Source organism: Balaenoptera physalus (assembly GCF_965194825.1).
Source record: "Balaenoptera physalus genome assembly, chromosome: 2".
Classification (NCBI taxonomy): domain Eukaryota; kingdom Metazoa; phylum Chordata; class Mammalia; order Artiodactyla; family Balaenopteridae; genus Balaenoptera; species Balaenoptera physalus.
The window spans coordinates 34,755,784-34,774,040 of NC_138883.1; the positions used below are offsets into that span (position 1 = coordinate 34,755,784).

At 36.3% G+C, this 18,257-nt stretch overlaps 1 protein-coding gene across 1 annotated transcript in view; it reads right to left on the minus strand.

The window, feature by feature from the left end:
- The window catches only part of EIF2S1 (eukaryotic translation initiation factor 2 subunit alpha), a 19,361-nt gene continuing 1,104 nt past the window's right edge, over positions 1 to 18,257 (minus strand). The window contains exons 2-8 of the mRNA XM_082451863.1: positions 14,961 to 15,209; positions 9,882 to 9,961; positions 8,161 to 8,312; positions 3,974 to 4,080; positions 2,222 to 2,319; positions 1,343 to 1,486; positions 1 to 547 (exon numbers count right to left, since the gene is read on the minus strand). Coding sequence (XP_082307989.1) covers positions 422 to 547; positions 1,343 to 1,486; positions 2,222 to 2,319; positions 3,974 to 4,080; positions 8,161 to 8,312; positions 9,882 to 9,961; positions 14,961 to 15,201 — 948 coding nt within the window. The 5' untranslated portion in view covers positions 15,202 to 15,209 and the 3' untranslated portion in view covers positions 1 to 421. The remainder of the gene's footprint in view (positions 548 to 1,342; positions 1,487 to 2,221; positions 2,320 to 3,973; positions 4,081 to 8,160; positions 8,313 to 9,881; positions 9,962 to 14,960; positions 15,210 to 18,257) is intronic.

Here is an 18,257-nt window from a genome sequence, read left to right on the forward strand (position 1 = left end):
TTAAATATCCCAGAAATTTATTTAATGTTTGCTTGATACATTTTATATAGAAAGGTTAGGACTATTTGCTTTGGGTGCCCCTGGTAAATCTCATGGAGGCACTGAACTACAAAGGGGTGCCAATCTGGAGACATCAGAAATGGAAATCACACACCCCATTTTATGACTGTTCTTAAAGATTTGTCTCTAGTGAAATCAGGCCACTCCCTTAAAAAATGCTCAAGGTGTCAGAGCTACTTGTGTGAAAACAGCTGACATTTAGGAGGGCATTTCACATTTTGGTCTGTTGGAACATTTAAATACTTCGAAATAAAAAATATTCAGCTTTGAAGTTTTCAATACTGGAAAACTTTCAAGTCTAGGGTTAACAGCCAGGAAGGCTGCTTTGTGTTCCTTAAACTGGACTCTGTTGCCCACAAAGTTAATCTTCGGCTTTGGCTTCCATTTCTTCTGCATCATCATCTCCATCCACTTCGGCATTTTCTCTCTCAAGCCTCTCCAGCTGCCTTGCAAGTTCAGTCTCATCTGTATCTGTGACCACTTTGGGCTGTGAAAGCAGAGGCACAATTTCAAAGTGAAGTAGTTAAACAGTACACAAATTCAATTTCAATACTATTACTGCCTGGTATTTTAACTCTTAAAAAAAAACTTTGCTAACAACTCTGCCCTATCTGTTCACTTTTGAGTGCTGAAATATCACCAATAAATTCCATGAGATAAATAATGAAAGAAATTTATAAGAGTAAGACAATACAGGAAAAGAAAACATATATATTAAAACCTAATATATTTTCTGTAATTTCTAACCAGCTAGAACGGAAAATATATGAAAATAATTGCAGTGGCTGTATCTTTCAAATACACAAAAAGATGTCCTGTAAAAATGCATCTTCTGGCTTCAAAATAAATTACTTACTATTCCTTTCCACAGAAGAAACTGTTTTGAAAATTATATATGAAAATTAGTTTTTGTTCTTGTTGAGATGAGGAAAGTATGAGACTATTCTTGTTTTTAACTCTGAAATCAAATTTTAAGCATTCTACATTAAATTCTGGCAATAACCAATCACTTATTTTCATTGTCTATATTTTTTTCCTTTTGGGGGATCAGTGACCACAGTCCTGAATAACCATCCCATGATAGTTCTTATTTACTTATAAAAACCCTTTTAGGAACTCTCTGAGTCAATGATTATTTTATGCTTAGGGAAGCTGTAATCTTAAACGTATCTCATGTTTTAAAATGTCTCCGATTAGATATTTTAGAATGCAAATCACTTAGATCATTTAAATTTCTTAAGAACTTTAAGAACAAGGCAAAAAACCCCAGTATTGACCTCACCTCCATTTGAACATTGAAGACGCCCCTCTTTTCCTCAATCTTTTCTTTTATAACAGCCATAGCTTGGTTGAGGACAGAGAGGCCTTCTGTTCTCTCCAGGGTGGTTGTAGTCATTACATACCGAGGAGGAGCTATTAGATTAATCTAAGGAAGACAAAATTAAATTATGAATGTACCTATACAACACACAACAGTGAGGATGTTCGAGAATCGTTTTGCTTATCTGCTGCTTTAACAACAAATCACCCCAAAACTTACTCCCAATTCTGCAGCACAGCAATTTGGAGTAGTTTGTTAAAGTAGCTGAAGCTAACTGATACTATGATCTAATCCAGTAGTATAAACAGGCTACTGCAATACCAAATATGAAGGATTATGACTTCTGGGTCTTTGGTGGCTAAACTAACTACAGCTATCATTGGCACAATGGATAATTTGTCTCTAAAATTCCTGTTTGGTTCCAAACTAAACTGATAAAAGAAATTCTTCTATGAGATTCTGAATAACAACCATCCAGTTAATTTTATCGCTAATGAAAGATTCAACCAAACCTCCTGAAAGCTCTGTGTGAATATGAGAGAGTAAGTTGCTCTTTTCAAGATTCTATGAGCATTATGGGCACAGTGACTCTTTACTGTAAAGGAGGTTTAGCATAGCTGGCCCCTTGGCACTAAATACCAACAGGAATCTCCATCCACTGTGACAGTAGCAGTAGCTACAACAAAAAGCCTACACATAATTGTAAACATCTCCTAGAAATATCATATCAAGAACCACTTTTCATAACATTTGTTATGAAACATGATCATTAAAAAAATCTGGTTTGATTTGGTTTAGGTGATTTTGGTTTATCAGGGATGGAAAAAACTGACTACTCACCTTGATGGGCATGGTTTCTGTAGAACAATTCAAACCTGCTCTCAGGGCTTCTTTTACAGCATCGATGCCTTCATAACCATAACAAGCCACTTCAATATCTAAAATCATAAAAATTCAAAAGCTTATACCAAAAAAATGCAAATTTTTTTTAGAGGTTTAAAAGAAATCAGAGACATGACAAATACACTAGTATTCAAATACGTATGAAAGCTTTCATCATCCTTTCAATTAGAAATCAATCCCAGCCATTAATTTTCATAATTAAAAATATCTGAATATGCACTGAAATTGTATCTTCTCATTCACATCAAGCCCCTGAATGATGAAACTATAAAAAAAACAGAGAAATTTAACAAACACCTTGAATTGTGGCTATGTCTGGGTTAAAAGTCATGATTTCAACCCCTCTGTGCTTCAGTTCCTTATTTGTAAAATGGAGATAAGGAGGAGTGTGATGAAGACTGAATGAAATAATAACCACAAATTGTTTAGAACAGTTTAAAAACTGCATACCCTCTGACCCAGCAATTCTACTTTTAAGAATCTGCCTTACTGAACACTTGTATAAATGGGTAAGTGTATGTGTATAAGGGTGTTAATTTGCAGTGTTTTTTGTAATACAGTTGACCCTTGAACAATACAGACTTGAACTGCATGGTCTGCTTACAAGTACAATTTTTCAACAGTAAACACTACAACACTAAACGAACCACGGTAGTTGAATCTTGGACTCGAAACCACAGACACGGAGGGCTAAGTTATATGTGGATTTTTGACTGTGCAGAGGGTGGGCGACCCTAACTCCCCCACGTCGCTCAAGGGTCAACTGCTGTAAAAAGACTGGCACTGGGGCTTCCCTGGTGGCGCAGTGGTTGAGAATCTGCCTGCTAATGCAGGGCACACGGGTTCGAGCCCTGGTCTGGGAAGATCCCACATGCCATGGAGCAACTGGGCCCGTGAGCCACAATTGCTGAGCCTGCGCGTCTGGAGCCTGGCTCCGCAACAAGAGAGGCCAAGATAGTGAGAGGCCCGCACACCGCGATGGGGAGTGGCCCCCGCTTGCTGCAACTAGAAGAAAGCCCTCGCACAGCCATAAATAAACAAATAAATTTAAAAAAAGAAAAAAAAAAAAGACTGGCACAACCTAAACACTCATCAAGAGGAGACTGGCTTATATCAAGGCTTATCGTTCTATGGAATATTACTTAGCTATTCAAAATGAGAAAGATCTCCGTGTTCTACATGCAAGGGCAGCCATGATACACCAAGTGGAAAAAGCTAGTTGAAGAAAATTTTGCATAGTATGACCCCATCCTTATAAAAACATAAAAATTTACATCTGAATATAAACAGCATACATTCCTATACACCATATGTGTATAGGAAAAATCTCTGCTGAAAGAATATATTGCAAACTAACATAACAGTGGTTAATCCAGAGGCCTGGGAGGATATTACTGGACTGTTGGAATTTTAAAGCATGCACTAAACAAAATAATCACCGCCCCCCCACACCCCAGAAAGCGGGCTAACTTAAGGTTAGCTGAACTCATTTACTTACGTCAATATATATGTATTTTATAATTCAGTAAAAGCAAAGATAACTTAATTTCTTTAACTTTTCTTGTTATGAAAAAAGTTTAGAAAAAGGCAGATGTTGATGTAGCAACATATTCTTTGGTGAGGCTCATTATGTAACAGCTTTTTTGGTACATGCAAAATATTTTAAACATCATTTAAAAAATCATTTACCTGCTCGAATTTTGACAGCCTGTGGGGTCAAACGCCTATTAATATTGTTAATGAGTACTTCCCGTTCATCTTCATTCAAATCTAAGCCATCCAAAATAGATGGGTCTCTGATAATTAAAAAAAAACAACACACACATACACAAAACAAAATGTCAAGGTTACTTTACTGATAATTAGGACAACAAACATAATACTACAGAATAATGTTTAAGAACACAGCCTTCAGTGTCAGAATTAGAGTTCAAATCCTAGCTTCACAATTTATTCACTATGTGTTTTGGGGCCTTTCTAGACCTCAATTTCCAATTATGTAAAATGCGAATGAAAACAGTGTATCTCACTGGATTGTAGTATTAAATGAGATAATGCAAGTAAAGCGCTTAGGCCTGTATGACAAATAGAAAACATCCAATTGATTATTATTAAAAGAAAAATTTTAGAGATCTGGCTAAAGCAAGCAATTTAAAATGTCTCCTATACAGGCATACTTCGAAGATACTGCAGGTTCAGTTCCAGAATGCCACAATAAAGCATGTATAGAAATAAAGTGAGTCACACATTTGGTTTCTCAGTGCATACACAAGTTATGTTTACACTATACTGTAGTCTATTAAGTGTCCAATAGCATTATGTCTAAAAAAATGTATATAACTTAATTTAAAAATACTTTATTGCTAAAAAATGGTAACTTATCATCTGAGTCTTCAGGGAGATGTGATCTTTTTGCAATAGTAACATCAAAGATCACAGATCACGGTAACAAAATAATGAAAAATTTTGAAATATTACAAGAACTACCAAAGTGTGACACAGAGACATGGAGTGAGCAAACGCTGTTGGAAAGCTGGCGCCAACAGACCTGCTTGATGAAGCATTGCCACAAACCTTCAATTTGTAAAAAAAAACACAGTATATGCAAAGTGCAATAAAATGAGTTATGCCTATATGTCACACATCCCACTATAATTAAGCATTTCCATGTAATTAGCAGTCCCTGCTTCAAGGAGCTTAAAAAGAAAAACATGGAAAAAATTTTTGAAAAGAACAAACAAAAGTGCATCCCTGGGGGTGAGGAGAGGAAGATATTAGTGGGGTCAGGAAGGGCTTCATGGGTGAAGTGGCATTTCATCTGACCCTCGTAAGTGCCACAAACAGGGACCACGGTCTTAGTCACTGGCATGTTTGCTGAACGAATGAACAAATGGAAAAAATGAAATGACGACTAAAAGAATGGTAGGATTTTAACGAGCTAAGGTAGAACTTAAAGTTTTAAGAAAGTTATGGTATAACTGAAAGACAAACCAACAGAAAATGAGGAAATGAGATAAACAGATGTTTCACAGAAGAAATACAAATGGTCAATAAACATATGAAACGCTGTTAACTTTACCAACAACCAGCAAAATGCAAATCAAAACAAGACACTATTGTACATCAATCAGTTTGGCAAAAAAAAAAAAAAAAAAAAATCTGAGATATATACCAAATGTTGATGAAGAGGGAATATAAATTGTAGAACCAATTTGGAGAGTACTTTGGCAAAACTAAGTAAATTTAAAGGTGCATATAAGGTGCATATAATCAATCCTATGACCCAACAATTCTATTCCTAGGTATCTATCTTAGAAATTCCCAAACGTTGTACAGAGAGACATGTACATGGACATTCATCATAGTAGTTTTGAAAAGTAGGGGGATAAAAGGGCGGAGGGGATTATGTAAAAATCTCTTTATAGAGGAACAAATAAAGCATATTCTCACAACAAAATACTATATAGAAATTAATATGAAGTAGGCATACATCTATCAATTTGGAGAAATTCTGGTCAATAATAGCATTACGAGTAAAAATGTAAAGTAGAGAAAAGTTTGTTACAATGGTAAAATAAATTTATTTTTTTGTTTAAACAAATTAAATATTTAAACATAAAAAAGATTCTATACATACTTTTCATAACCTACCCACACATGTATATGTATATAAATGACAATGATACATACTAATTTCAGAATAGTGGTTACTACTGATAAGTGACCGGAATGGCTTGGGAGGAGTAAAATATTGTTTCCAACAATCTCAGAAATTCTATTTAATTATTTAATTAAGAGGAAAAAAAATGAAGCACATGTGGCACAGAATTATCAGGAGTTAAATCTGGACAGTTGCAACATGTCTGATGAAGCAAGAAAAGAATGTGAACGGTGATGAGTGAATGTTAATTCGTTAAGGTGAATGTTAATTTGTTAAGAATGTAACCTGTTATTTGTTAAGAATGCAGAGTGGTAACGGAGAAGGGGTGGAGGCAGAAGCTAGAGAGGTAAGTGGGGCTGATAATGACAGCAAACCAAGGTAAGACATGTACTGAGGAGTCCAGGATTGAAGTCAGGGAGGACAGAAATATAAAGCAGTGCTTGATGGTTAATAGCATAAGCTCTGTAGCATAACTACAATGCCTGTGTTTGAGGCTCTACCATTTGGTAGCTGTGTGAACTTGGACAATTTAATCTCTGTCTCAATTTCCTCATCTATAAGATAGGAATAATAATAACACTTATACCACAGGTTGTTGTGAGAATTATATAAATGTTAACTGTTATTATTATTCTCACCTTTCCCACAAGGTGATATTAAAAAAAAAAAAAGTCACATGAGAGGAGAGGGTAAACTAGAAGGTATTTGGAGCCTCTGATGAGTAGGCCTGATGGAGGTTCTAACAGTTCTAAGCCCCACTTGGCCATTCTGAGGGCTGAGGAGACCAATAACCCTTGGCAGCACAAGGGCTGGGAAAGTAACAATGCAGTGGTGAGGCTGCTTGTGAGGCATTAACATCTAGGAAGGACTGGGAGGTGCAGAAGTAGAGCAGTAAGTACAGAGAACTTAAGAAATCTGGTTGTTAAAAAGAGAGGACACAGTGCTTGCGACAGGAGAAAGTAGAGGGGACGTTGAAAAGTTTGTTTTTAGTATAAATGGGAGAAATCTGAGCATATTTTTATGCTGATGGAGCAAAACCAATAAAGAAAAAGGCTGAAGACCCAAGAGAGGGAATAGGAGATGGAAAGACATCCCTTAGGAATAGCTGGGCACAGGTGGTAAGATTACTTTGAGAGCAGGAAGGATCCGAATTCCAGTATGACAGGAGCACAGGAGGCAGTGACAGGTGGGATGGAGATAAGTTGGCTGAGAAAGTGGAAGGAAGTAGAGGTGATCCTGTTCAATGGCTTCTGTTTTCTTTTTTAGGTAGTGAGTGCACCAGGTGAGAGTGAGAGGAGAGGGACAGAGTGGGTATCTGAGGAAGAGTGTGGAGAAGTTCTAAAATAGCCAATCTAAGAATGAGAGGAAGAAGTGACCAGGAGCAAACAGAATGTGGGGCAGCAGTTAAGGCCCAGCTGAGGTTGGAGACCATGAATATGCAGTGGCACCAACCTGCAAGACTGTGGTTTTTCCTAGCAGCACCCAGCAGTCTACAAGTGCAGAGAAGGCAGGAACATCGCTCCAAGGCTGGATGTAACAGAAGGAAAAACAGGGCAAAACTCATGACACTGGCAAGAAAGTTGTTGAAATGATGGACCATGGTGTGTCTATGCTGAATAAGGAAGAGAAGGCAGGAAAGGGTGAAAAAGGGAGAAAAAAAAAAAGGTTTGGAATCAGAGCCTGATAATAATAAGAATTAAAACGACACAGAGTAGGACTAACTGTGGGAGCTGGAAGGACAGGAGGCTGTGGTGAAAGAACAGAATGTGTGAATTAAAGGTTTCGGAGACAGAGCAAATCCTGGTGACAGTAAGACCCAGGGTGAGGCCATATGGAAGACTAGCTAATGTGGCATGGGCTGAAGGTCTAAGGAACTGAGGTAAAGAAAACAAGTTTTAAACAAAACATCTATGTTGGCCCTGAAGTCACCTAGGACAATAACAAAATTAAAACTAGGAAAGTATGTAAGACAGTAGTGTGAGATGAAACCATATGGTTTACAAAACTACATAACTATGGTACATCAAATCATATAGGCTCGGCTTTATAGGATTGGTCCATATCATGGGCCTATTATACTAAAATATTTTTATCTAAATTTGGCAAGGACTTAATACATGAATGTTGTGCTATTAAATGTCAGGCTCTCAACTTGTGTGCTAGATCCAGCAGCTGTAGTATCAATGGAGAAGCAGAGCTAAGAAGGTGTTCTTACGAGACTGCGTGCTTAAATGCATCATAGGCACCGTATCCGGGTCTCTTGTACTTGTCATCAAAGACCCAAGCGGTCCTCTGGAACAGGCTTTCCAGCTGCTCGTCCTTGGTATATTCTAAGACCTCAGCAACATGACGAAGAATGCTGTAAACCTAGAAACAAAATGAAGAGCTCAACAATTCAAAGGTAAGAGATCTATATTAAAAAAAAAAAAAGATACGTTTACATTTTAGTAGATAGCATATAAAAACAAACGTTTGGTTAATTTGACTACACTAATTCCTTAATAACAAAAGATCACCACACAACAAATTCTTTCTCCACAGAGAAATATTCGCTTTTCCATAATAATGAACTCAAGTGGGTATAACAAGTACAACTAGTATAGCATTTACAACCTAAGACCCAGATCAAGTCAATTCTGGGACGAACAAACCTCTCTGAATATATTTCCTCATCTGGAAAAGGGAGATCCTAGTATCTTTCCTTTTTACTGTAGCGAGTTCTTACACAGATCAAAATGTAAGATATTGTTATTACTACTCCATGAGAGCATGGAACCTGGATGGAGATTTTATTATTTCTTTTGCTCTGTTATCATTTAACAGTTATCCTTCAATCCTACCCACCTCCTACCCACTGCTGCCAAACTCTTTTCCTAATCTCCTAAACATAAAAGGGCTTAAAGAAGAGAAAGAGTATAAAGAGGGCTTCATGTTAATTACACACAAAATCTGAGTGAGGAAAAGTACTAACATTGGCTATTTCATTTTATCGTCTTATTATCCTAATAAGATCTATTATGCTCATTTTACAATATCCTAGGGGAACAAAACAAAATGGAAGTTTCCTAGAGCAGTGCTTCTCAAATCTGGACTTGGTGGGACTTGAAAGATTTGGGTAATGGTCTGATGGCTTTTAGATTTATACTTTCTTTTACTGGGGTTAAGCAAGATTTTAAAAATCTTTTCTTCATGTAAACACTTTTCTTGGCATTTTATCTTGAGGACAGAAACACACATGGCAGAGGAACAAAAGACACAAGAGAAGGGTAGAGAAAACAGAACCAATGGAAACTGCCAATAAGCACTGAGGATCTAGGGAATAAAAGAAAATCTAAATAGGACCAGAGAACAGAAAAATACAGAAAGATGAGAATGAAGAAATGACTGTCCTTGCTTTATTAGTGCTTACTGAGGAAATTACAGCAAAATTAATAAGAAAAGGAAAAAAACCAAGGCAGGTGAGGGGTGGGGTGGAGAACCACACTAAGTAACAGGCCCTGCCTTGCTTTCCTGGATTCAAAGACATTTTACAAACCTTTGCTCATTCTTAACAAACAATAGCTGGTTGTCTCTGTGATCCTTATCCCAGAACAAAGCTGAAAGTCAAAAACTACATGCTGCGACAAGCCCAATCAGCTGAAATCACCCATAGTTAATTTAACCTAAAATAGCTTAAAAACACTAATGGTCCAGTACTGATTTGAGAATATTACACATCAAGCAATGCTTTAAGGTAGTAACATCATGAGACAAGAACACTGAAGCCATACTCTTTTGAAATAAAGTCTTCAAATGGTTTTTCTATGTAACACAGAATGAGAAATGGAAATACTGTTACAGAAAATGTAGGTTTTGTTTCTGCCAGGAACACACCATGCACATTATTTATTAAACACATCAAATAGTGGACTAATTTGATTAAAAAAATCAACTTACAGTTTTGGATTTGGTAAATTTATCTTCACATTTGATTGCTTCCTCTGGAGAAACTCTTCTTTTTGACAAATCAATATATCCTATATGAGAAAAATTTGAAAAAATTATCTCTGTCCAGGTGCCAAAGAATCACTGTGACAATTTTCACCACCAGACTGTTGGGTTGGCATACCTACACTTATTCCACACTAAAATCGTATCAATAAAACACTGCATAAAAAGTACAAGATAAGAGATTTTTGTTTTCAGAAATGAATTTTTATCATCATGTAACTGTATATTCTATTACCTTAGTGGAGGGAATAATTTTCAATTATCCAAATGAGAGCTAAAGCCAAAAGACACTGTATTTATCTATTTGGCATCCATTCATCACAGGGTCAACTGCATTAACTATATTTTCTGTATTCTTGATGCTCTGACATTTGTGGCCTGGCTGACTGGGGAAGAGACTTCCCTGCCTGGCACTAGCCAATTCTTAGAGTTGGCAAAGGCCTCAATGGGAGCAGCCTTTTACATGCAAATCAACCAATCTAGAGCCCATACCCCCAATCATCTCATCAAAGTTACACACAGCAGGTCAATATTATCCCATGCCCTAAACCAGCATAGAGCCAGGTACCACACAACTAGTGACAGCCCCAATGTACCAAGCCCTGCCCAAACTATTCAAATGAGCCAACCCTAAACTGTTTACGCCGACCTGCCTTGCCTCTGTCATGGAAACCTCAATAAAAGCTCTGGCCTAGGCTTTCCCCTTGCTCCTTCTACCTCCTGATCAAAACCGGTGCTTCCTCATGTGGCTTTGCATGGCATGCTGGGTCCCCATCTCTTGGGAAACTTTAATAATAAAAATATTCTTTCAATGGCATTGGCCTCTCCATGTCACCAGTCACCTCCATAAATAAAAGTCCCATGGGTACACAATGAGACAAGTAGTTAAATGTATTTTAAAGAATTAAGAGGGAGCTCCCCAATGCTCACTGCAGCACTATTTACAATAGCCAGGACATGGAAGCAACCTAAATGTCCATCAACAGAGGAACAGATAAAGAAGATGTGGTACATACATACAATGGAATATTACTCAGCCATAAAAAAGAACAAAATAACGCCATTTGCAGCAACGTGGATGGATGGAGAGATTGTCATACTGAGTGATGTAAGTCAGACAGAGAAAGACAAATATCATGACATCGCTTATATGTGGAATCTAAAAAAAGGGTACAAATTAACTTATCTACAAAACAGAAACAGAGTTACAGATGTAGAAACAAACTTATGTTTACCAGGGGATGGTGGGGGGAGGGATAAATTGGAAGATTGGGATTGACATATACACACTACTATATATATAAAATGGATCACTAACAAGGACCTACTGTATAGCACAGGGAACTCTACTCAATACTCTGTAATGGCCTACATGGGAAAAGAATCTAAAAAAAGAGTGGATACATGTATATAACTGATTCACTTTGCTGTACACTGGAAATTAACACGACATTGTAAATCAACTACACCCCCATTAAAAAAAAAAAAAAGAAGAATAAAGAGGGAGAAAATGGTTTTTTTACGTTTACCCACATATTTTCCATTTCAGGCATCACAGCTCTTCAGCCTGAACAACTTCCTTTACCATCTCTTATAATGTAGGTCTTATCTGGTAATAAATCCCTCTAGTTTCTATTTACCTGAAAATGTTTTCATTTGATTTTTGTTGTTGAACATTTTCTTCAAATACAGAATTCTGGTTTGACAGTGTTCTTTCAGTGTTTTACAGATATCATTCAATGCTCTGACCTTCATTATTTCCAATAAGAATGCCACAGTAATTTGTATTACTGTTCCCCTATAAATAACATCATTTTCCTCTGGCTACGTTGAAGATTTTCTCTGTTTTTCAATAGTTTGATATGCCTAAATGTGGTCTTAGTATTTATCCTGCTTCAGGTTTGCTGAGCTTCTCTAATATATAAACATTTTTTTCCCCCAGCAAATATGGGAAACTTTTGGCCATGGTTTCTTCAAATATATTTTGTTGTTTCTTTTTCTCCCCTTCTTTTGGAATAGAGCTTTTGATAGTTGACAGGTTGTTTTTTTTTTTTCTCAGTTCTTCAGATTGGTTCTTTTTAAATGAACTACCTTCAAATTTCAAGGAGCCTTCTGTCATCTTTTATCTGCTGTTAGTCCATCCAGTGAATTTTTTAGATATTATATTTTTCATCTCTAGAATTTATATTTAGTTCTTTATGAGAGTTTCTAATTTCTCTACTGAGATTTCATTTTGTTCATTCACTGTAAGCATATTTTCCTAATATCTCTGAGCAGTTATAACATTTACTTTAAAATGCTTATCTGCTAATTCCAACATCAGGGTGATCTCTAGGTCAGTCTCCATTGATTACCTTTTTTGTATGGGTCATATTTTCCTGTTTCTTCAACTATTTAGCAATTTGAGTTGTATCCTTGACATTAGGAAAGATATGTGGCACACTGTGAATTCCTTTAGGTTCCTCTTAAGGACACTGAATTTTTTCTTTTTTCTTTTTCTGGCTGCTCCGCACGGCTTGCGTTTCCCGACCAGGGATTGAACCCACGCCCTCAGCAGTGAAAGCGAGGCGTCCCAACCACTGGGCGGCCAGGGAATTCCCAAGAATACTGAATTTTTGTTTTAGCAGTTAGCTTGTCTGAATTCAAAACTATAAGCTCTGTCTCCCCAGATGGAAAGCAAACAAAATTTGTTTAGATTTTTACCCTATTGGGCTGCAGTCTACCCTGTGTATTACTAGTTTCACGGGTTAGCCAGAGATTTCAGCAGAATTTATATATAAACTTGGGGGCTCTCCCTCTGTGTCTCTCCTTTCTTTAATCCCTATCACCACTTTCCAACTGTTGTGGTTGTCCAGAACTCTCATCTCTGGCTCTCAAGCCATTAAGACTGTAGGTTTTCCCCTAGAATTTTTGATGCCCTGCTTGGAAGTTGTCTGTAACATGCACTCAGTCAAAAAGCTGTAAAATTTATCCAGTGCAGTTCCTTTCTTCCAAGTGTCAACCTGCCTTCAGTTTCAGCCTGCTTTTCGTTGCTCCCACTGTCCTTGAGTAATTTTTACCACCCGTTCAGATACTTGTTTAGGGTTTATAGCAGTTATGATGCATGGTTTATCCAATAGGACTTAATCTTCTAGTAACAGAAATGGATCCCCTCTATAGATCTTCTGCACTTTGCTTTTTTTCTTATCTTACCCTGGAGATCTTTTCATATCAGAATATTCAGATCCCATTCTGTATAAAATTGCCTTGCTTGTGTTGTGTTGTATCATGATTTATATAACCACAATTTAGATTGTTGTTTCTTTTTAATTAACATTGTAAAAACAATGCTATTATGAAAATAAATTTTTACATGTAACTACTGTACTTATACAAGTTTACCCTTTCACTTTTTCTGATGGCAGTTGAAAATGTATTTGATTCCTTTTTGTGTATATATTTCATATAATAGGAAAGCAATATAAGATAAGACACCATTCAAGGTCCTACTGGAGCAACAATGAAACACAAGTTTAAGGAATAATCTCAGTCTTCAAGCAGTTTAATAAATGGAAGCTGGGGAGGGTGCCACAAGTAAGTCATATCAAAGCATTTAGAATAATCAATGTGCTAAGTGGTAGCACCACCTAAGGGGTAATATAAGCTGCCTCGAAAGTTTATTGTCTAAGATTATAATCAGAAAAGAAGTCAGTTATGTATAAAATTATTCATTTGCAGAAGTATCAATTAACTAGGTGGCTGAGGAGATTCAGAAAGCCAAGCTCAGTCAGGGTGACTGACTGGTCTTTTAAGCATGACGGTAACCACTTGCCTGAAACTAAAACCTAACAAACTATAGTAAGATGACTGAAACCAATTATCTTAACTATATTAAGCCAGTTGAAGACAAAACCTACTCAATGGTATTATACAATATATTTAGAAAAAAATGTGTTCACAAAGGTGAAGATTTACATGGGGTCCAAAAAAGGGGCACCCAAAGAGTAAATAAATGAATACCTATTCATCTCTGTCAGAAAGATCCCATAGGATCTGGGGGTCACAAACATTCTGATTACCAGAGACATACAATATTGGGTTTTGGGTGTGTGTCTGCAGTATATTGCTTTTTTAAAGACATAAAAATATTCCTAAAATCCATTTACCTTTGCCCAATTTCCATCACTTATTCAATAACCTGATTACTAATCTAACTCTAAATCAATAAAAAGGCATCTGACAAATATGAATGAACTAGTACTCTGGTTTGCTTATTTGTCTCTCTGAGTTTGGTGAGTTTGGGAATGAGTCAATTATCAAGATCCCGATAACCTCTGGGAATAAAATTCAAGTTACTTGGCTCACAAAAACTAGTCCTGGAATGTACTAATTAAACCACTACTGGGCTTCCCTGGTGGCATGGTGGTTAAGAATCCGCCTGCCAATGCAGGGGACACAGGTTCGAGCCGTGGTCCGGGAAGATCCCACATGCCGCGGAGCAACTAAGCCCATGCGCCAGAACTGAGCCTGCGCTCTAGAGCCCACAAGCCACAACTACTGAAGCCCGCATGCCTAGAGGCCATGCTCTGCAACAAGAAAAGCCACCGCAATGAGAAGTCCATGCACCGCAACGAAGAGTAGCCCCTGCTTGCCGCAACTAGAGAAAGCCCGCGCACAGCAACAAAGACCCAACTCAGCCAAAATAAATAAATAAATAAAATTAATTAATTAAAAAACAACCACCACCAAAAAAAAGAAAAACACTACTAACTTAAAAGGCCTTGTTTAGATGGTTAACTGGCATCCTTCTCTAACAACTTTGTATGTAAAAGAGTTTAAGGACAAAAGGAGGTGTTTTTTTTTCTTTTTTTTTTTTACCACAGTAGGCAATTTACAAAAAATATATTTTAAAATAAATCATTTTAAATCAAAAATTTCCAGATAAATTTAATATATGAATATTTATATATTAAATATAAATTTATATTTAATAAGTAAATATAAAATTTTAAAATATAAATTATTTTAAATCTTTTTCTCATTTACCTTTTTCTTTGTCCACTCTGATAACAACCACACATTCATTCCTGCCAATTCGGATGAGTTTGTTTATAGAACGGATACGCCTTCTGGACAACTCACTCAGAAGAATCATGCCTTCGATGTTGTTGTATTCCAGCAAGCTGACATAAGCTCCCATTTCAGCAATGGACCTTACATTCACCATCACTACGTCTTCCACCTCAGGAAATTTGTGCTGATAAAATCTACAACTTAGACCCGGCATTCTGCAATCTGAACAAAAGAATCAAGTTAAGTGTTCAGTTAAGGTCAAAAGTTTAAAATGTCAATTTTCCACATCTTGCCACTGGAAGAAGTTATTGGTTTTCTCCCCTCTTTAAACTTCTTAAATGGTACCAGAAAACAGAGGAATGTTCAGGAACCAAGCTTTAATTTTTATTTTGCTCCACATTTTTGTAAGGCTTGCGTGATTCTCTACCATCGGTTTCAGAGGAATCATAAAAAATAATGACCATTTACAAAGTCCTGACACTGAAGGATTAAAGGTACACCTTAAGAATAAAATATTATTTTAATATTTTAAGAAATAACAAATGATAGGAAGCATCACTACTATTATAAACCTGTCAGAAAAACTAAAGCTACTCTTCCTCTAAGTCAGCTAAGACTGGATATGCTACCGCCTACTATATAAAGGGAAGACTCTTCCAACAAATTAAATCCTAACCCTAACCATATATCAAATGATATACTCTATTATTTATTATAGCCAAAATTATAGTATCACATGTCAAGACAAAAACAAAAAATTTATTAATCACAAAAGACACTAAATTTAACTAAAATGCATCCTTCTCTCTGAATTTTTTTCCTCTTAAAACAAACTTGAATTTAATTCACAACTACCATAATTTTTAGCTTCCACTTTTCCCATTACTCCCAAATATTCTTCTCTTTTGTTGAATAGTTATACCCAAGCTCGAGAACAGCTTTATAGATTCCTACTACTATAAAGTTCAAGTTTCTCTTAACCTCCACACATTAAATATATTTAAAACTATTCCCTTTGATCCACCAAACCTACTTTCAACACCACTCCTTTTATGACCCACAGGCCTAAAATCATACCATATGTAGAAATACGTTTTTAAAAGGAAGCTCTCAAATTAATCATAGTTGATAATTTTCATGTTTTTCTGCTAACCTTAATTAATTTACCATTGTCAAAGCTCAGAAGACAGGCAATAATAAGACCTAAGGTCCTATGAAAAATTTGTGAAACTTCACCTACTAACTTATTTTTTTTCTTATAAATTAGGAAATAAGACTGTCATTACTTATCTTAAAGACGGAACACCTACATCCAGATCATAGAACACCAGAGTTCTGCTTCAGAGCAGTTTGAGAACTGCCACCTGCACCCACATGTTTCTTCCTAGTGGCTTACCCACTGATTTATACATTTTTCCACTACCTACAGCATCCTATATTATCTGGCCACTGACTATCTCCCTGAGGTATCACTTTCCCCCTAGTCTTCCCCATTTTATAGATGAAAAACATGAAGCATGGGTTAAGCATCTTGTTTTGTCATATACTGCTAACAAGTGACAGTCAAAATTTGAACCTATGAAGTTTGAATCCATAGTTTGTGTCTTATTCATAAGGCTATATTTTCTCTCAATACCACTGATAAATACATGACAATCAGTAAAACATCTTAAACAAAAAGGACTATCAATGTACCTATTCAGTGCTGGAACATAAACTACAAATTAGTGCAAACTTTTAGTATTAACCTATCCTGTATAACAAAAAATAAAGCTGCATATTAATAATAGTGGCAGAGATATATTTCTCTTTGAAGCTTGACAAAACAGGGATTTAGCAAATAAAGGGAAGCAGACATTCAATTACCCACCAAGAAACAGCTGAGCTGGTTGTTTCATTTTTAAACAGGGCTTTTTTTTTTTTCTTGGACAACTGTTGTCAAATATCTGCATGTAAAGTACTAAAATTTGAGAGCTGAAAAAGTTTCAAACTGGATATAAAAATAAACGTTATGGAAATGTGTGAAACAGTTTTAAGAGATTTAAACAGGTGCTAACCACTTTTACTCACCAAGTTTCTTCAAATAGTAAAGCCAATAATTTTGGAGAAGCAAGACTTAATTTGATTGTAAAAGAACATAGGCAATCGTGTAAAAGAATCCTGAAGGGAGATATGGATGCTAATGCTTCAGGAGGTACAAGTCTCTTTGCAATAGACCGTGTAAACAAAGGAATACTGCTAATGGTATGTCATTCACAGTAAAAGAAAGTAGTGGAGTACAAAAAAAATCTGCTTTGCAAAGAACCTGCAAAATGGTTGACAGATTTTGAACCTATCTCCTTATTTATGGAGATATTATGCTAATAACACTAACTTTGAAAAAAATCAATCAGGAAAATAGGAGTCACACACCAAGTATCTATCAGCCCTTTTACATAATTTTCAAAGCACTTCGACTTATTTTATTTCGCCCTCAGTAGGGTCCTCAAGTCAGGCAAGTAGCAGAGCCTGACTTTGGGAATAGCTCTAGACATGGGTTCCAGACTTCGCTCTCCTACTTACTAGCTGTGGCTGCTTGGGAAATGCATTCCCATTAACTGTAGTTTCTAGTGTGTACCATGTACTTCACCGGTTTGTGGAGAGTATCAAATGAAATAATATACATGTGATAAAATCTGGAAAGTGTAATGTGCTATACAAATATAAGCTATTAAATGGCAAAGGAGGTATCATTTCCATTTTGTAACTTAATTCATTAAACAATTATTTTATTATTAAAATAAAGTAAAGACTTCCTCAAAGACAAATGCTTACTAAGTACAACTAAGTACAACAGGAGCTAAATCCAGGTCATCTGACATTGACTCCAGAGTTTAACCCACAAAGCCTCAATATGTCGGAGTACTACAATACAGTATGTGTTCTCCAGTAAAGAACACCCATGTTTCAAAATACATGACCTGAACTCCAAGATAATTTCAAATACCCTGCAATGTCAGTAATTTTGCCTGGTCAAACGGTAGGCAGGACTTCTTAAACCACTGCATGGTCAAGTCGCCATAATGGATACAGAAGTCCACATTCTTTTCCAAAGTAAAGTACGATATGATAAAGGCAACTCCCGTGATCATTCTAATTCGGCTCTAACAGTTATGTTCTGAATGCTCGTTTTTACTACATAAGTGCTACACAAATAAAGCTTTTAAACTAGTTCACTGTCATTGAAATAGGAAGCACCCATCTCTAAAAACATTACTGTGCATCTTTTTG